Source organism: Salmo trutta, chromosome 20, assembly GCF_901001165.1.
Source record: "Salmo trutta chromosome 20, fSalTru1.1, whole genome shotgun sequence".
Lineage (NCBI taxonomy): Eukaryota > Metazoa > Chordata > Actinopteri > Salmoniformes > Salmonidae > Salmo > Salmo trutta.
The window spans coordinates 43663311-43679175 of record NC_042976.1 but is presented as its reverse complement, the minus strand read 5'-3'; the positions used below and the strand labels follow the sequence as shown (position 1 = coordinate 43679175).

The window sequence follows — 15865 nt, the reverse complement described above, 5'->3', positions numbered from 1 at the left end:
TCACACGGATCTGTACACAATTCCTGGAAGCTGAAAATGCCCCAGTTCGTCCATGGCCTGCATACTTACCAGACATGTCACCCATTGAGCACAATTGGGATGCTCTGGATCAATGTGCATTACAGCGTGTTCCAATTCCTGACAATATTCAGCAACTTCGCACAGCCATTGAAGACGGGGACAACAATCCACAGGCCACAACCAAGAGCCTGATCAACTCTATGCAAAGGCGATGTGTGGTGCTGCATAAGGCAAATATGACTGCAAGGCACTTCAGAAGGTAGTGCGTACGGCCCAATACATCACTGGGGCAAAGCTGCCTGCCATCCAGGACCTCTACACCAGGCGGTGTCAGAGGAAGGCACTAAAAATTGTCAAAGACCCCAGCCACCCCAGTCATAGACTGTTCTCTCTACTACCGCATGGCAAGCGGTACCGGAGTGCCAAGTCTAGGACAAAAAGGCTTCTCAACAGTTTTTACCCCCAAGCCATAATACTTCTGAACAGGTAACCAATGGTTACCCGTACTATTTGCATTGTGTGCCCCCCCCCCTCTTTTACGCCGCTGCTTATCTTATATGCATAGTCACTTTAACCATACATCCATGTACATACTACCTCAATTGGCCCGACCAACCAGTGCTCCCGCACATTGGCTAACTGGGCTATCTGCATTGTGTCCCACCCATTATGTCAGTGTTGGAGCCCCTGGCTATCCATAAATAAAACAAGAATATGGGTCCGTCTGGTTTGCTTAATATAAGGAATTTGAAATTATTTATAGGTTTCTATTATAAGTATATTTTATCCAATTACATTTTTGATACTTAAGTATATTTAAAAACAATACTTTTAGACTATTACTCTAGTATTTTACTGGGTGACTTTAACTTGAGTAAAAGTAAAGATACCTTAATAGAAAATGACTCAGTCATGTATGACAATTGGCACTTTTTCCACCACTCCACTGGTTCTGTGTATAAGCCATTTAGCACTTTTACCCGCCACGATCATGCTTGCTTCGTCCCGGAAAGTATCGTTCCTAGAGATACTGAATATGCCGCTAGTAGAAACGTTATTTTCGTTTGAGTGTGTTGATCAAGGACGCCTGACTACGTACGGAAGCTTCTGCAACTAGTCGTCTGTATAAACAATGGTTCGTTGCGGGCGAAGCAATGGCCATGCACGTATACATTTTACGTATGGGTGCCCCCGGGAATCGAACCCATAATACTTGCGTTGCAAGCGCCATGCTGTACCAACTGAGCTACAGGACCACAGACAACAATAGCCAACGTTACGTTTCTCTCAAGATTAGAATACTTGTGTTGTAGCTATACAGTAACACGTTAGCTAACGTGCTTGCTAGCTAGCCACAGTAGCTAGCCAGAGCTACAGTTTGCGTCCATGCCATACTTCACATACAGTTAATTCAGGTTTAGCTCATGTCAGCTGCAATACACACACACGTACCTGGAATCATTTGTAATAACTGGCTCTCTGAAGTTAATTTTGCTGCCACCACGGTGAACCACGCGTATTTCTGCGTGCGCCACCATCTTTTCGAATTTCAACTATGAACCTTCGCCTCTGACCCAACAACACATGGCATGCTTCTGTCCTTGTTTATTCAAAACTGGTTCGTAGTCGCCCTCAAGCGGTCCTCTCAAATTACTGCATTTGATTATTATTATTATTTTTATTTATTTATGATTTAAGCTTATTTAACTAGGCAAATCAGTTAAGAACACATTCTTATTTACAATGTTATGTATTGCTCATCATTGTTGTCGGCTGTTTACTTATTTATTTGTTGTCTCATCACATTATTTTACAAAAAAAAACCGGAAACGTAGCTAATACATCAGTATTTATTGTTTCGACGGGTCTTTTTAGTGGTATGGGGTTCCAGTATGGCGTCGCTGGTCGCATTGATTGACAGATCATCCCTGAAGTTGTTTTATTACGTAAAAGTTCTTTCACATTATGACGTTGGCTGAGTTACCGTATAAAATGCGATAGCCTTATCTCTTTGGTAATCACTTGGTTAAGTTTTACGTGATGAGAACATAAGCTCCAGCCATAGACTTTAACCATGGAGGATAATAAGGATAATAAGGTAAGCCTATGAATGGTTAACAGAGAAGGCTTATGCAGTGGTGTAGGAACCGATGCACCGTCTTTTTTTAAATGCAGCGGCAGGGACCACAGGGTATACAGGACATCCCGCAAGTAGTGGCAGCTGGGTGGCGGTGTGGGCCTAACGTTAATGTTCCGCTCATATAATCATTTTAAATATTGTAAAAAAAAAAGTATGCATTATAATAACCTATGGGACTTGTTATAAATAAAATATGATCCTTGCAAAGATAACAGCAGTAGGCTACTTATCATAATTTTACCTAAATTATTATAATAATAGGTGACTCCATAACGCATTAATTACGAATATTGATATCAGGCAATAGGATCTATGTGTATTTATAGCGAAAACCTGTACTGTGTAGTCATTTTGTTAGTTATTTAGCAGTCTTATGGCTTGGCGATTGAAGCTGTTCAGGAGCCTGTTGGTATAATTGTGTAATTACACCAAGCCCCCTCGTGCCTTATTGTGTAATTATAAACCAGGCAGTTTGGGTCCTGGATGCTTATTGGCTGAAACAGCATTTCAGCCATGTGTATATACGACAATATACCACGGTTATGATGCAAAAAGACTTGTTACTGTTCTATTTATGTTGGTAACCAGTTTTTATTAGCAATATGGCACCTCAGTGTTTGTGGTATATGGCCAATATACCACAGCTAAGGGCTGTATCCAAGCAGTTTTGCCTAAGAACAGCGCTTAGCCATAGTATATTGGCCACTATAAACTGGGTGGTTCGAGCCCTGAATGCTGATTGGCTGAAAGCTGTGGTATATCAGAGCGTATACCACGGGTATGACAAAACATTTATTTTTTACTCTTCTAATTAAGTTGGTAACCAGTTTATAATAACTCTGCGTTGTGTCGTGCGTAAGAACAGCTCTTAGCTGTGGTATATTGGCCATATCCATGAGCATTTAAAAAATGGTCTAATTTGTTCCAATCAGAGTTTAAACGAAGATGATCCACATGATCATCAAAGTTTGGAAGGTCAAGTCCAGAAAATGAAGAAAGATATCCTGGGTTTAAACTATCCAGAAGATAGTGAAGTGAAGGATCCCCTGCATCAGATCGAGCTGAAGGCTGTGACAAGGAAAAAAGTTAAGGTGAGACAATAGATTGAGGAGAGAAAGGGAAATCTGGGGTCTTACCTGTCCACACTCCAAACCTGTCCAATATGCCATACAACATGCTGTTGTGAGGTTGGAGGGTAAATTGTCCTTACAACAGACTTCCATAATAATATTCAATCACCAATCGTTTACCCTAGCTCTTCTCAAAGGCCTGTATAGCAACGGCAACATACAGTATGTCACTGACTGTATTGTCTTTTTAGACAAAGAGGAGGACCGGTGCCAACAGGTCCACAGTTGAACAGAGCACTGATACTGATGCAGCTGAGAGAGATTTTGTTGATAATCAGAATGATGAAGATGAGGAAGAGGTGAAGAAGGATCCCCTGCCTCAGATGGAGCAGGATGCCGTGAAGAGAAATAAAGTCAAGGTAAGGGAATAGATTGAGCAGAGATGTGGATATTTGTGATATCTTTCATGTCTATAACCTGACCCTACAGCATGTTGTTCTGAGGAAGGTAAATTGCCCATACAATACCCTTTTATCTTCTAATAGTAAATCTAGGGCTGACCCCATTTGGTCGATTGTTTGGTCGATAGGCTATTGGTTGACTGGGATTTCTTAAGTCGAGCAGTCGCAAAAGTTTTTTTTCTTCATGGTGCACATGGACACCTGTCTGATTCGCGCCTGTCACAGTTGACTAATCCATTGCCGAGGCCACAGTGATGGCACAGTCAATCACGCTAAGACGTGATACTGAAATTGTATATGGTTATATTATGTAAAAATAATGGTGCAACACTAATCAATGAAATATTATTTTATAACAAATGTGCTTTCTCCCGCGTTGGATACGGTCGCTGTCCGTGGTTCTGAAACATAATCTTCAGTGCGCCGTAGAATTGGGGCCCTTCCCTATGTTGGTATGTGCATAATAGCAAAGTTAACCAGCATATTGGGATTGAGAACAATGCTGCAGAGGCAGCAGCAGCAGCAGAGACGGGGAAACAGCCCTTGCCTTAGCCTAATTGTCTAAGAAGATTGAGGAGAGAAGAAAACACAACTTAATTAGGTCTATAATCAATAGCCTAATTGTTAAATGTGCCTGGCTTTGTAAATCATCCATATATATATTACCAGTCAAAAGGGTTTTTTCTTATTTTTGACTATTTTCTACATTGTAGAATAGTAGTGAAGACATCAAAACTATGAAATAACACATATGGAATCATGTAGGTACCAAAAAGTGTTAAACAAATCAAAATCTACTTTATATTTGAGATTCTTCAAAGTAGTCACTCTTTGCCTTGATGACAGCTTTGCACACTCTTGGCATTCTCTCAACCAGCCTCATGTGGTAGTCACCTGGGATGCATTTCATTAATTAACAGGTGTGCCTTGTTAAAAGTTAAGTAAAGGAAGTTCTTTCCTTCTTAATGCGTTTGAGCCAACCAGTTGTGTTGTGACAAGGTAGGGTTGGTATACAGAAGATAGCCCTATTTGGTAAAAGGCCAAGTCCATATTATGGCAAGAACAGCTCAAATAAGCAAAGAGAAACAACAGTCCGTCACTACTATAAGACATGAAGGTCAGTCAATCCGGAAATGTCAAGAACTTTGAACGTTTCATCAAGTGCAAAAACCATCAAGTCGCAAAAACCATCAAGCGCTATGATGAAACTGGCTCTCATGAGGACCGCCACAGGAAAGGAAGACCCAGAGTTACCTCGGCTGCAGAGGATACGTTCATTAGAGTTAACTGCACCTCACATTGCAGCCTAAATAAATGCTTCACAGAGTTCAAGTAACAGACACATCTCAACATCAACTGTTCAGAGGAGACTGGGTGAATCAGGCCTTCATGGTCAAATTGCTGCGAAGAAAGCACTACTAAAGGACACCAATAAGAAGAAGAGACTTGCATGGGCCAAGAAACACGAGCAATGGACATTAGACCCGTGGAAATCTGTCCTTTGGTCTGATGAGTCCAAATCTGAGATTTTTGGTTCCAAGAATGTCTTTGTGAGAGTAGGTGAACAAATGATCTCCGCATACGTGGTTCCCACCATGAAGCATCGAGGAGGTGTGATGGTGTGGGGGTGCTTTGCTGGTGACACTGTCTGTGATTTGTTTAGAATTCAAGGCACACTTAACCAGCATGGCTACCATAGTATCCTGCAGTGATACGCCATCCCATCTGGTTTGCGCTTAGTGGGACTATAATTTATTTTTCAACAGGACAATTACCCAACACACCTCTAGGCTGTGTAAGGGCTATTTGACCAAGAAGGCGAGTGATGGAGTGCTGCATCAGATGACCTGACATCCACAATCACCCAACCTCAACCCAATTGAGATGTTTTGGGATGAATTGGACCGCAGAGTGAAGGAAAAGCAGCCAACAAGTTCTCAGCATATGTGGGAAGTCCTTCAAGACTATTGGAAAAGCATTCCAGGTGAAGCTGGTTGAGAGAATTCCAAGAGTGTACAAAGCTGCTGTCAAGGCTTTGAAGAATCTCAAATATAAAATATATTTTGATTTGTTTAACACTTTTTAGTACCTACATGATTCCATATGTGTTATTTCATAGTTTTGATGTCTTCACTACTATTCTACAATGTAGAAAATAGTAAAAATAAAGAAAAAGCCTTGAATGAGTAGGTGTGTCCAAACTTTTGATATATATATACAGATATAAGACAGATATAGCTTCTGTTGCCTGTTTGAGTATTTGTTTATTAGCCTACTGATTCTGTGAGCACCAAGCCTCATGCACCGGCAAAATGTTGAATTAAGCAATTTCACAGAGTTGGCTGTTTTTAATCTTTGCTATGCTGTAATAAAGGCTTTACAATTTTTGGTCGTTAGAACAGACTGGTATTGCTTAGAATTTATTTAGTGTTGTTTACACTGTTCCAAATGGTCAGAAAAAACAATATTGTAATCTAACAGCAAATGTTTGGCACACATAATACTCTGTCAGCGCTTGCTCCTATACCCTCCTTGTTCTTGACCACCAGTAGTTTCCACAACTAAGTCAAATGTCTTCCACAGATCTGAATTTCCCTTTCCCTCCTAAGCAACCAGTAAACATTCACCCGTTTGGCGTTTATTTTTCACATCCTCCGCATCCATTTTGCTGTCGATATTACTGTGTTCGGAGTTTGTTATAACCAATTTATTGATTTGATTATGATAGGCTATAGGTCAGGCCCTAATTGTCACATGCATGCGATGCTTACATGTTTCACATAAAGAGAGCAAGGCTGAGGAAATAGGTAATGCTTTTTGTAAACAAGTTAGGGATTTCGGTAACAGAACTTTTCATTCAGAAACGAGGAAGAAACGAAATGGCTGAAATGATGCTTGCATCTTCAGCATGGACAGCAGAATAAACACTTGCTGTTATGCGGTGCCTTTTCACTGCAGTAGGGAGGAGAGCGAGACAACGTGCGCCTGTCACACAGGCACTCGCTGTCATTTATTTTAATACAGTGTCACCATCGGGCTCTTTCTTGAGTCATTTGTGTGTCTTAATTATTTAATCAAACAGTGTGCTTAAAGCATCAGACAAGCTCAGTGCCTATGTAAGTGATTGTATTCAAACACATAGGGTGTGTCTGATATGGAAAAATACATTTTAACATTAGAACAGGATGACTCTCGGTCGACAAAGTTTTTTTTTTGTCGGGGACAGCCCTACAATCAATCTTACCCTTGCTCTACTCAAAGGGCTGTATTGGAATGGCTTCATACAGTATCTACGTGTATATCATTGACTGTATTGTCTTTTTAGACCAAGAGGACCAAGAGAAACAAAGTGGAGCAGATCACTGATACAGATGCAGGTCATAAATGAAACTCTAATTTCACTGAATGTAATCCTTTTGCATGTAAATGTGATTTAGTATGGGCATCTATTGAGCAGAGGACTAATAGCAGAGTGCACATGTTATCCTTTCTTGGGTACTTAACTTCACAAAGTACACAAAGTTGGCTAACCTCAGAAGGTTACATGTTTTCTGACTTCTTTACCTTGGTGAATGCTGCTTTGGACACAGGTCCCTCTACATCTGTGGAATTCTCTAGGATGGCAATTCAGGGGACATTTCACCAGGGACAATCTAATGAAAAGATCCTAAGTGAGTGTGTCTCCAGGGCCTGTCAGACCAGGGCTCTTGACCTCCCGCCAATCAATCCGGATGCTTTCAACCCGATTATCATCCGGTTTCTGGAAAAACTTACTGAGGAGTATGTCCAAACTTCTATTGTAGTATTTGAATACAATGTCATCTGGAGGATTTTATAAATTGTATGTGTGTTGGTGTGCTTTTTGGTGCTAAAAACATCTAATTATCTCCTATAGGCAATGGAGGCAGTTAAGCATTGGCAGGATGGACCCTGTAAGTCCCTTAACCTTGAAAATTATTCATAGATATATTAATAGATGTTTCAAGAAAATTAGATACAAGCCATTTATCTGTCTACAGTATCATCCACATTATCACAAACAGTTACATTCAAAGAGCTTTTTAGTAGCCTACTGCTTTTCATGCTTTCCAATATATGCCACTTTCATGATTCTCATGAACATATGTGAGATTGTTGGTATCTCTTTGAGGAGCTTGGTTTCAGAGCCCGGCTATGAGTAATCTACTTACACTGTTTTCGGTCCTACAGGTGATGAGGGCACTGCTTGCAGAGATGTGCCTGGAGATTGTGCGGTTTGTATCTGAGGCCATCCTGGAGGTCATCATCCCTGCAATTTTCCGTTTTGTACGGATATACAGCCATGTGTCTCCAGTATCCGGCAAGTCTCTGACAGAATTAGAGACATCTTCTAGCACAAACCTGAAGGTTCGCAAGAGTGGCAGCAGAAAATCCTCAAGGTCTTGTGCGGCCAAATCAAGCTCCTCTCGTAATGGGTATGTTCAGTCATTCCTAAAGAAACTGGTTTCACCTAACTATTCATAACCCATATTGTTAAAATATGTTTTGTTATCTGTATAACAGTTTACTCTTAATGACTGATTACTGAATTATGCATTAATGTGACTACAGTGTCTACTATCGAATATGGAATGCTGTATTGTTTGCTTTGTATTCTCAAAGGTCTCAGACAGTGTTGCCAAAGACTCAGGGAGATGGTGAGTCTATATCATCTGAGCCACTCAGTGACTTTTTTGGGATCACTGAGGACAGTCTCCTCACTAGTGTCCAGGATTCCTTCAAAGAGTCGCTGAACAATGTCCTCTGTATCCAAAGAGAGGGCCAGGTAGACACTCAAAGTCTATCCCGGGTTATTGTTGGAGAAGTGTCAAAGAAGGTCAATTCCATAATCTCTGTGGCCATTCAAACTCCCATCTCTGGGCGAATGTCCCCTGTCATTTTTGCCAGTGGTGGTGTCTCCAGCACCAAGGTGGTTGAGGAGATGGTGTCTGGCGTTTCCAACATACTTCAGATGTTCATTAATGGGCAGAGTGTTGAGCAGAGTGTTGTTTTCAGAGAGGATGGTGTTGAGGTGGATATGACACATTTAACAGGACAGGTCATGACAGCCCTCAGTGGCACTGTTTTGAACTTCAGCAATAAGGAGGAAAATGAACCCGACAAGAGGGAACTGCTTTGTGTTGTTGCTGACCATATGAAGATGCTTGAATCTTGTAAAAGTTCTGAGGAGATGCTAAAACAAGGAGAGAGCAACCTCAATATCAAAGGTGCCAAATCTAGTCTTCATCTGTCAACACAAAGTATGGACAGACTACTCACTGAGGAGTTTCAGACCAAGGCCACCGAATCGATCCGGGAGATCGTTAAAAGATTCAGGGGTTGTACATCATGTTGTTCTGGCACTACATCATCTAGTCCAATTCCTAGGATAGGTGAGATCGGAGACCTTATGATCGACCATGAGGCCTCTGAGTTGGTAAGTACCTTTGTTTCAGACATGGACAATCTTACCCAGGCTATCAGGGCATCCTGCTCTCCTGCACAGAGTGAGCAGATCCTTCTTGAAAACCATCAGAGTAAGATCTGGTCTTACACTGTTGGTTGTTACTACAACACGAAAAATACGCTGAAGAGGCTTTTTACCTGTCCAGAAAAAGGGTATCTCTCAAGTACATTTGTGGAGAGCACAAAAGATTCTTTCACAATGGTTCCAACTTTGTACCTGGACGTCGGTCATTCCAGTAATGGTGAGGCTGACACATCGGACTCCATTTCTTGTAAACCACTTTTAATAACCCCCTCATCCATGAATGAACAAAAAGGACAAAGTGAGACCCCAAAACCTCTCTTGGCTCTCAAAAAGTATTTGCAAGACCAAGTCCTCCTTGACACCACAAAAGCGATTGCCAGCCAGGTTCTAGTCTTGTATAAGACTGAGGTGATGGAGAAGTTGTCATCTTCTGCTGGAGAGTGTGATTCTGAAGAGTCTCTGGAGGCCACTCTATTTGTGGATGGCATCATGTCTGACTTGAATGACTTCACCAGTTCTTGTTCTGCTTCACCATCTGAGTTGTTAGACAGTGAACAATGTCTCTCCGATCTCACTTTTCCACTTGGTCTGCAGGACAGCACCACCAACAGTGAATCTACCCAGAGTCTTCCAGTTATAAATATGAAGAAACTCTCCAGTATGTCTTTCCAGACAAAGGCTAGAAAGGCAGTGAGTGAAGCTCTGAGATCTGTCAACCCCTTTACAACCAGCTTACAGGGAGACTCTGAAGCATCTACATTACTGGACACTTTTGTAACAGATGTGGATACTATTGTTCAGTCCATGCAGACACATGAATCTGAAATTCTCAGAATTTCAAAAGGGAGCACCCTTTCTGCTGCTCGTATTATATATCATAGATTTCGACAAATGCTGAGGCGGTTTCTCACTCCCTGCCAAGACTCTGTAAAGGTCATCGATGGTGTTACACCAATACATGATGAGACTCTCAAACAGGCTTCCAGTGAAAGTTTAGATTCTCAGGTGACTTGTAATAGTGATTCTCTTGAAATCCAAGCGGACTTTCAAACCTGTACCAAGGAGGTCATTAGTCAGATCCTCACTGTGTATCACTCTGAGGAATCAATGGAGGAATGCCTCTCTAGCCTAAAAGGAGATACAGAAGACCTGTCCAAGTTTTTGGATGCCGTTGTTTCTCAGATTGACGTCCTTGCCGCCTCCAAATCATATTTATCTGTTGATGACTATGCTGTCAATACACAGGACAATTTGCATGGTGAGATCAACAATGATGAAGAGGAAGCATCCTCTAGAAGTCTTAAATCCACAGCCTTTGACAAACTATGTACTGAGGAGTTTCAAACTAAAGCCTCACATATGGCTGGTGGGATCCTTCAATCAGGGTTGATTGGCATTGTAAATGCCAGCCTTGATGGTAGAAGTGCAGACATTTGTGCAGAGTCCAGTAATGATGGTGACGATAGAGATGTCAAAATCCTTCAGAAGAGTGGAACTCCATCTTTATTCACCTCTTCTCTGCACACCAATTCTGCAGCATCCAACATCGTCATGAACATCACTAAAGACCTTAATAGCTTCAACCCAGATGACTAAAATGTCTGATGCTTCAGTGTCTGGCCAGTTAGAGAGATCCCTGTCAGCTTCAACCCTTCCTGTCAGTGTTCACAATGGGGCCAATGTGAAAGGAAAGATAATTTGGCCAGGCACTGTTAACCTGTTCAACAATGTGTTCACCAAGGTCAAGGATTTTTTTGCCCAGCAACAACCGGTCCTCCTAGACAATGTGGTTGAGGCCCCCAAACATGTCGAATCCGTATGCAGAACAGCTACTTCTACACAAATGACTTACAGTGAACATGAAGGCAGCCAGGCCAGCATGGTAAATTATTCCAAAGCCTTAATTAGTCAGACTCTGATGACAATCCAGAGGAGAGTGTCTATGTCAGAGAGGATGAGCACCTCAGAGAAAGGCCTCTTGACTCGTTCCATTGTGGGCTCCATGTTGGAGGATGTTGACATGGTGAGAACTGATGGACACGAGATACATCGGCCATCCTCCTCAAAGTCCTCCCTGTCCATCACCTCTGCCATGGCCAGAGGGTCCCAGAGTGATTTTACAAATTCTCTTCCAGGCACTCCAGTCCCCAATGAGTGGCCTGTTGAAAAGCTATTGTCCTATCATTAGGAGTTCGGTCATTGATATGAGTGACTCCTCAACTCATTCACAAGGGTCAACAAATTACACAAGGCAAACCATCTCTGCCATAGTTGACACTGTTATGGAGGTCATTCCAAGAGAGATACAGAACACATAGCCACTGCAGATGATGTCACTTCTTTGACAAGAAGACTTGCGAGACTCAGCCCCAGGGATGGTCTTCAGAACTTCTCACATGAGCTCACTGACAAAGTTTATGAGCTCATAAAAAGTCACAACACCCCCCAGGCTCTTTTTGTGCAGCTGGCAAGAGCGTGTCTGACTCTATTCTTTTGAAGCTGAAGACAGGATTGAATGCTTCTGAAGAATCCAGGGAGTTTCCATCTGACCTTGTGTACTCCTTTGCTAAGGAGTCAATAAAACGTCTGTACAAGCAGATTGTCCCCTGGCTTCCTCCACCATCACAAGGATCAGATTTCTGCCAAACTATCGTCTCTGATGGTTCTCTGCAGGACACAAGTCGGCTTATCCCGAGCTGTTTCTGCCATCTCCATTAGTTCCTCACAGGTTTACTCTGACACAAAGAGCCTTTTCACCAATATAATGGTCAATCAGGTCATGGATACCTGTTCTGTGGCCTCCAATTCATCAGAAGAATTATCAGAGTTGATGAACATAATCAATGGGTTGTCCCCAACTGATGCTGGAACACTTGACTCTGACAGACCGGCTCTTATGACCACTAGCCGTCAGTCTAGTGCCAAATCATTGCCTGACCCTCTCTGTCTGGCAGCAGCACACACAACGGTGGGAACTGTGGATATTCAAGTTTTAGGAGAGGTGGAATCCAAGATGGACAACAAGATCTGGAGATGTCTAGTGTCTCTGTGCATCCATCAACTCCATCAGCCATGGACTCTGATACATATACATCATTTTGACTCCACTAGCAAAGGAGTACACCTCTTTGGTACTTTTACTGATTGTTAGATTGCTGTCAATGATCCCTACCCCTATCACATTACTGGAATCCTCTGACATTGGTGAAACATCAAGAGTTCTCACAAAGAGGATTCTGTCTGAGTTCTGTGGCACCTCAGGCCTTGAACCAACTCAAGCCTACCCCCAGAATCTGAAAATCAAAAAGATTTTCAAGGCTGTCTACAAGGGGCTTCTTCAAGAATTCGGGTCAGAGAAGATGCTCCAGGTTGCAATGAAGTCAACGGATTATGCATTTGACGATGCCCTGGTCAAATCATTAACTAGGGAACTACTAACTAAATGCAATGAGGCTAACTCTTCACCTCCCTCCATGACCCAGTTGCCATCACACAATGCACTTGGCAATGACGAGGTAGGTAATTCTAGTCTTCCAACAACTGGTAAAAAGGAAAAGAAGAGAGGAAGATTCAGCGCTCTGTGGACTCAACCTAAAGGTACATATGTCATCAAAATACAAATTATAAAGATTATTTTTATTAAATACGTACAGTATGATGGTAAACACTGATACCTTTTGTGTGGAATTTCTCCTACTGTACAAATGACTGTTTGTTACCCAGTGTACAAAGAAGGTCAACAAGAAGAACCACTGCACTCCAACACCTTCCCAGAACCAGACCCCTGCCGTCAGTGAAACAGGTAAGTCAATACACTCAAATGTGTACTGAACAAAAATATAAACGCAACATGCAACAATTTAAAAGATTTTACTGAGTTACAGTTCATATAAGGAAATCAGTCAATTGAAATACGTTCATTAGGCCCTTATCTATGGATATCACATGACTGCTACCTGCCGCCCTACATTTGTAAATTATGTAGAATATTACAATTTAAATAATAATAATGCAATACTAATTCTTCAGACTAACTAGGGTCAGTTAAAGAAAATGTTATGTTTACATTTTTCCCCCCAGCAATTGTCAATGATCAAGACTCCTGCCAAACAGAGAGTGTATGCTCCACCAAGAAGAAACCAAGGAAGCGTTCGCTCATTTCCAGGATGTTTTCAGCTATAGGCAAAGCCTTGTCCAGCCCCTTTACTTCCTGCTATAAAAGGAAGACCACCTAATCTATATTTCAAAAAAATATTTTAAATAAACATAATTACATTAATTCCTCATGTTGAGTGTTTTTCATTATATTATTGGATGATATAACGTGTAGAAGTTGTATAGTTGACTATATTACTTTTACATTTAAGATACATTAAAAAAACATAAGAATAGTGTACACTTCTAGGTACAGTTGAAGTCTGATGTTTACATACACCTTAGCCAAATACAGTTAAACTCAGTTTTTCCCAATTCCTGACATTTAATCCTAGTAAAAATTCCCTGTCTTAGGTTAGTTAGGATCACCACTTTATTTTAAGAATGTGAAATGTCAGAATAATAGTAGAGAGAGAGAGAATAGTAGAGAACAGCTCCAAAAATCTAAACTAAAGGACAGGACGCAGCCCGGCAACCCTAATGCCTAAAACACGCAGTGTAAATAGGAAAATGCAATATACCCCTACGTGCCCAAAAGGCATGACACACAAACAATCCCACACACAAATCCCCAAACGAAACAGACAAATTAAATACCCCACTATTGACTAACACAAAACAGGTGCAGACCTAAACAGACATAACCAAAAGACACAGAAACCTAGATCGGTGGCAGCTAGTAGGCCGGCGACGACGACCACCGAGCACCGCCCAACCGGGGAGAGCGCCAACTTCTGTGGACGTTGTGACAAGAAAATGATTATATCAGCTTTTATTTCTTTCATCACGTTCCCAGTGAGTCAGAAGTTTACATACACTCAATTAGTATTTGGTAGCATTGCCTTTAAATTGTTTAACTTGGGTCAAATGTTTCGGGTAGCCTTCCACAAGCTTCTCACAATAAATTGACTGCATTTTGGCCCATTCCTCCTGACAGAGCTGGTGTAACTGAGTCAGGTTTGTAGGCCTCCTTGCTCGCACATGCTTTTTCAGTTCTGCCCACAGATTTTCTATAGGATTGAGGTCATTGCTTTGTGATGGCCACTCCAATACCTTGACTTTGTTGTCCTTAAGTCATTTTCCACAACTTTGAAAGTATGCTTGGGGTCATTGTCCATTTGGAATACCCACTTGTGACCAAGCTTTTACTTCCTGACTGATGTCTTGAGATGTTGCTTCAATTTAAAAAACTTCTTACGACAACCCGATCCCGTCACCGGGACTGAGTTTGACAATAGCCAGTGAAAAATCAGAGTGCCAGATTCAAAACCACAAATCTAATAATTTCAATTTCTCAAACATAGGACTATTTTACACCATTTTATAGATACACTTCTCCTGAATCGAACCACGTTGTCCGATTTCAAAAAGGCTTTACAGCGAAAGCAAAACATTAGATTATGTTAGGAGAGTACATAGACATAAATAACCACACAGCCATTTTCCAAGCAACTAGATGCAACACAAATACCCAAAACACAGGTAAATGAAGCACTAACCTTTGACGATCTTCATCAGATGACACTCCTAGGACATCATGTTACACAATACATGCATTTTATGTTCGATAAAGTTCATATTTATATCTAAAAACAGCATTTTACATTGGCGCATGACGTTCAGAAAATATTTTCCCTCAAATACTGCCGGTGAATAAGCAGTACAATTTACAAAAATACTTGTCATAAACGTTGATAAAATATTAAACTGTCATTCAAAGAATTATAGATGAACATCTCCTTTATGCTAACGTTGTGGAAGATTTCAAAATAACTTTACTGGGAAAGCACACTTTGCAATAATCTGAGTACTGCGCTCAGAAAAATACACTACGCAATACAGATAGCCGCCATTTTGGAGTCATCTAAAATATTAAACAGCATTAGAAATATTCACTTACCTTTGATGATCTTCATCAGAAGGCACTTCCAGGCATCCCAGGTCCACAACAAATGTTGTTTTGTTCGATAAACTCCATAATTTATGTCAAAATAGCTCCTTGTTGTTCGCGCGTTCAGTTCAGCTACTCCAAATGTAGGAAGCGCGCCGAAAATTTCACGACGGAAAGTCAAAAAAAGTTATATTTACGTTCGTTCAAACATGTCAAACGTTGTAAAACATCAATCTTTAGGGCCTTTAGAACGTGAAAATTCAGTAATATTCCAACCGGACGAAACCAGTGTCTTGAAAAACTTTTGGAACAGAGCTACCTCTCGCGTGAATGCGCGCCAATGAACTGATGTCCTTCCCTGGGTCACCAACTTCCCAGCCTTCTTGTTCGGTCTCTGTTCATCATAGACGCCTCAAACAACTTTCTAAAGACTGTTGACATGTTGTGGAAGCCTTAGGAAGTGCACAATGATTACTGAGTCACTGAGTGTTTGATAGGAAATGACTTGAAAGAGTCCATCCATCAGATTTCCACTTCCTGGTAGGATTTTTCGTCAGGTTTTTGCCTGCCATATGAGTTCTGTGAAACTCACAGACATAATTCAAACAGTTTTAGAAA

At 41.3% G+C, this 15865-nt stretch overlaps 1 protein-coding gene and 1 long non-coding RNA gene across 7 annotated transcripts in view; both read left to right on the top strand.

Moving 5' to 3' along the window:
• Positions 1-15865, top strand: part of LOC115156113 (uncharacterized) — a 306615-nt gene that overhangs the window by 102828 nt on the left and 187922 nt on the right. For 4 of the 6 annotated variants that reach the window (XM_029703423.1, XM_029703424.1, XM_029703425.1 and 1 more), the window contains 2 exons: positions 3094-3252; positions 3483-3650. In XM_029703423.1, the coding sequence (XP_029559283.1) occupies positions 3094-3252; positions 3483-3650 (327 nt within the window). Of the gene's footprint in view, positions 1-953; positions 1157-1772; positions 2120-3093; positions 3253-3482; positions 3651-15865 lie in introns of those variants that run through there. The other 2 variants (XM_029703428.1, XM_029703427.1) reach the window with 2 other exon arrangements.
• LOC115156126 (uncharacterized) lies at positions 12784-13453 on the top strand. The gene is made up of 2 exons (XR_003868183.1): positions 12784-13003; positions 13282-13453. It is a non-coding gene; the product is annotated as an uncharacterized LOC115156126 (long non-coding RNA).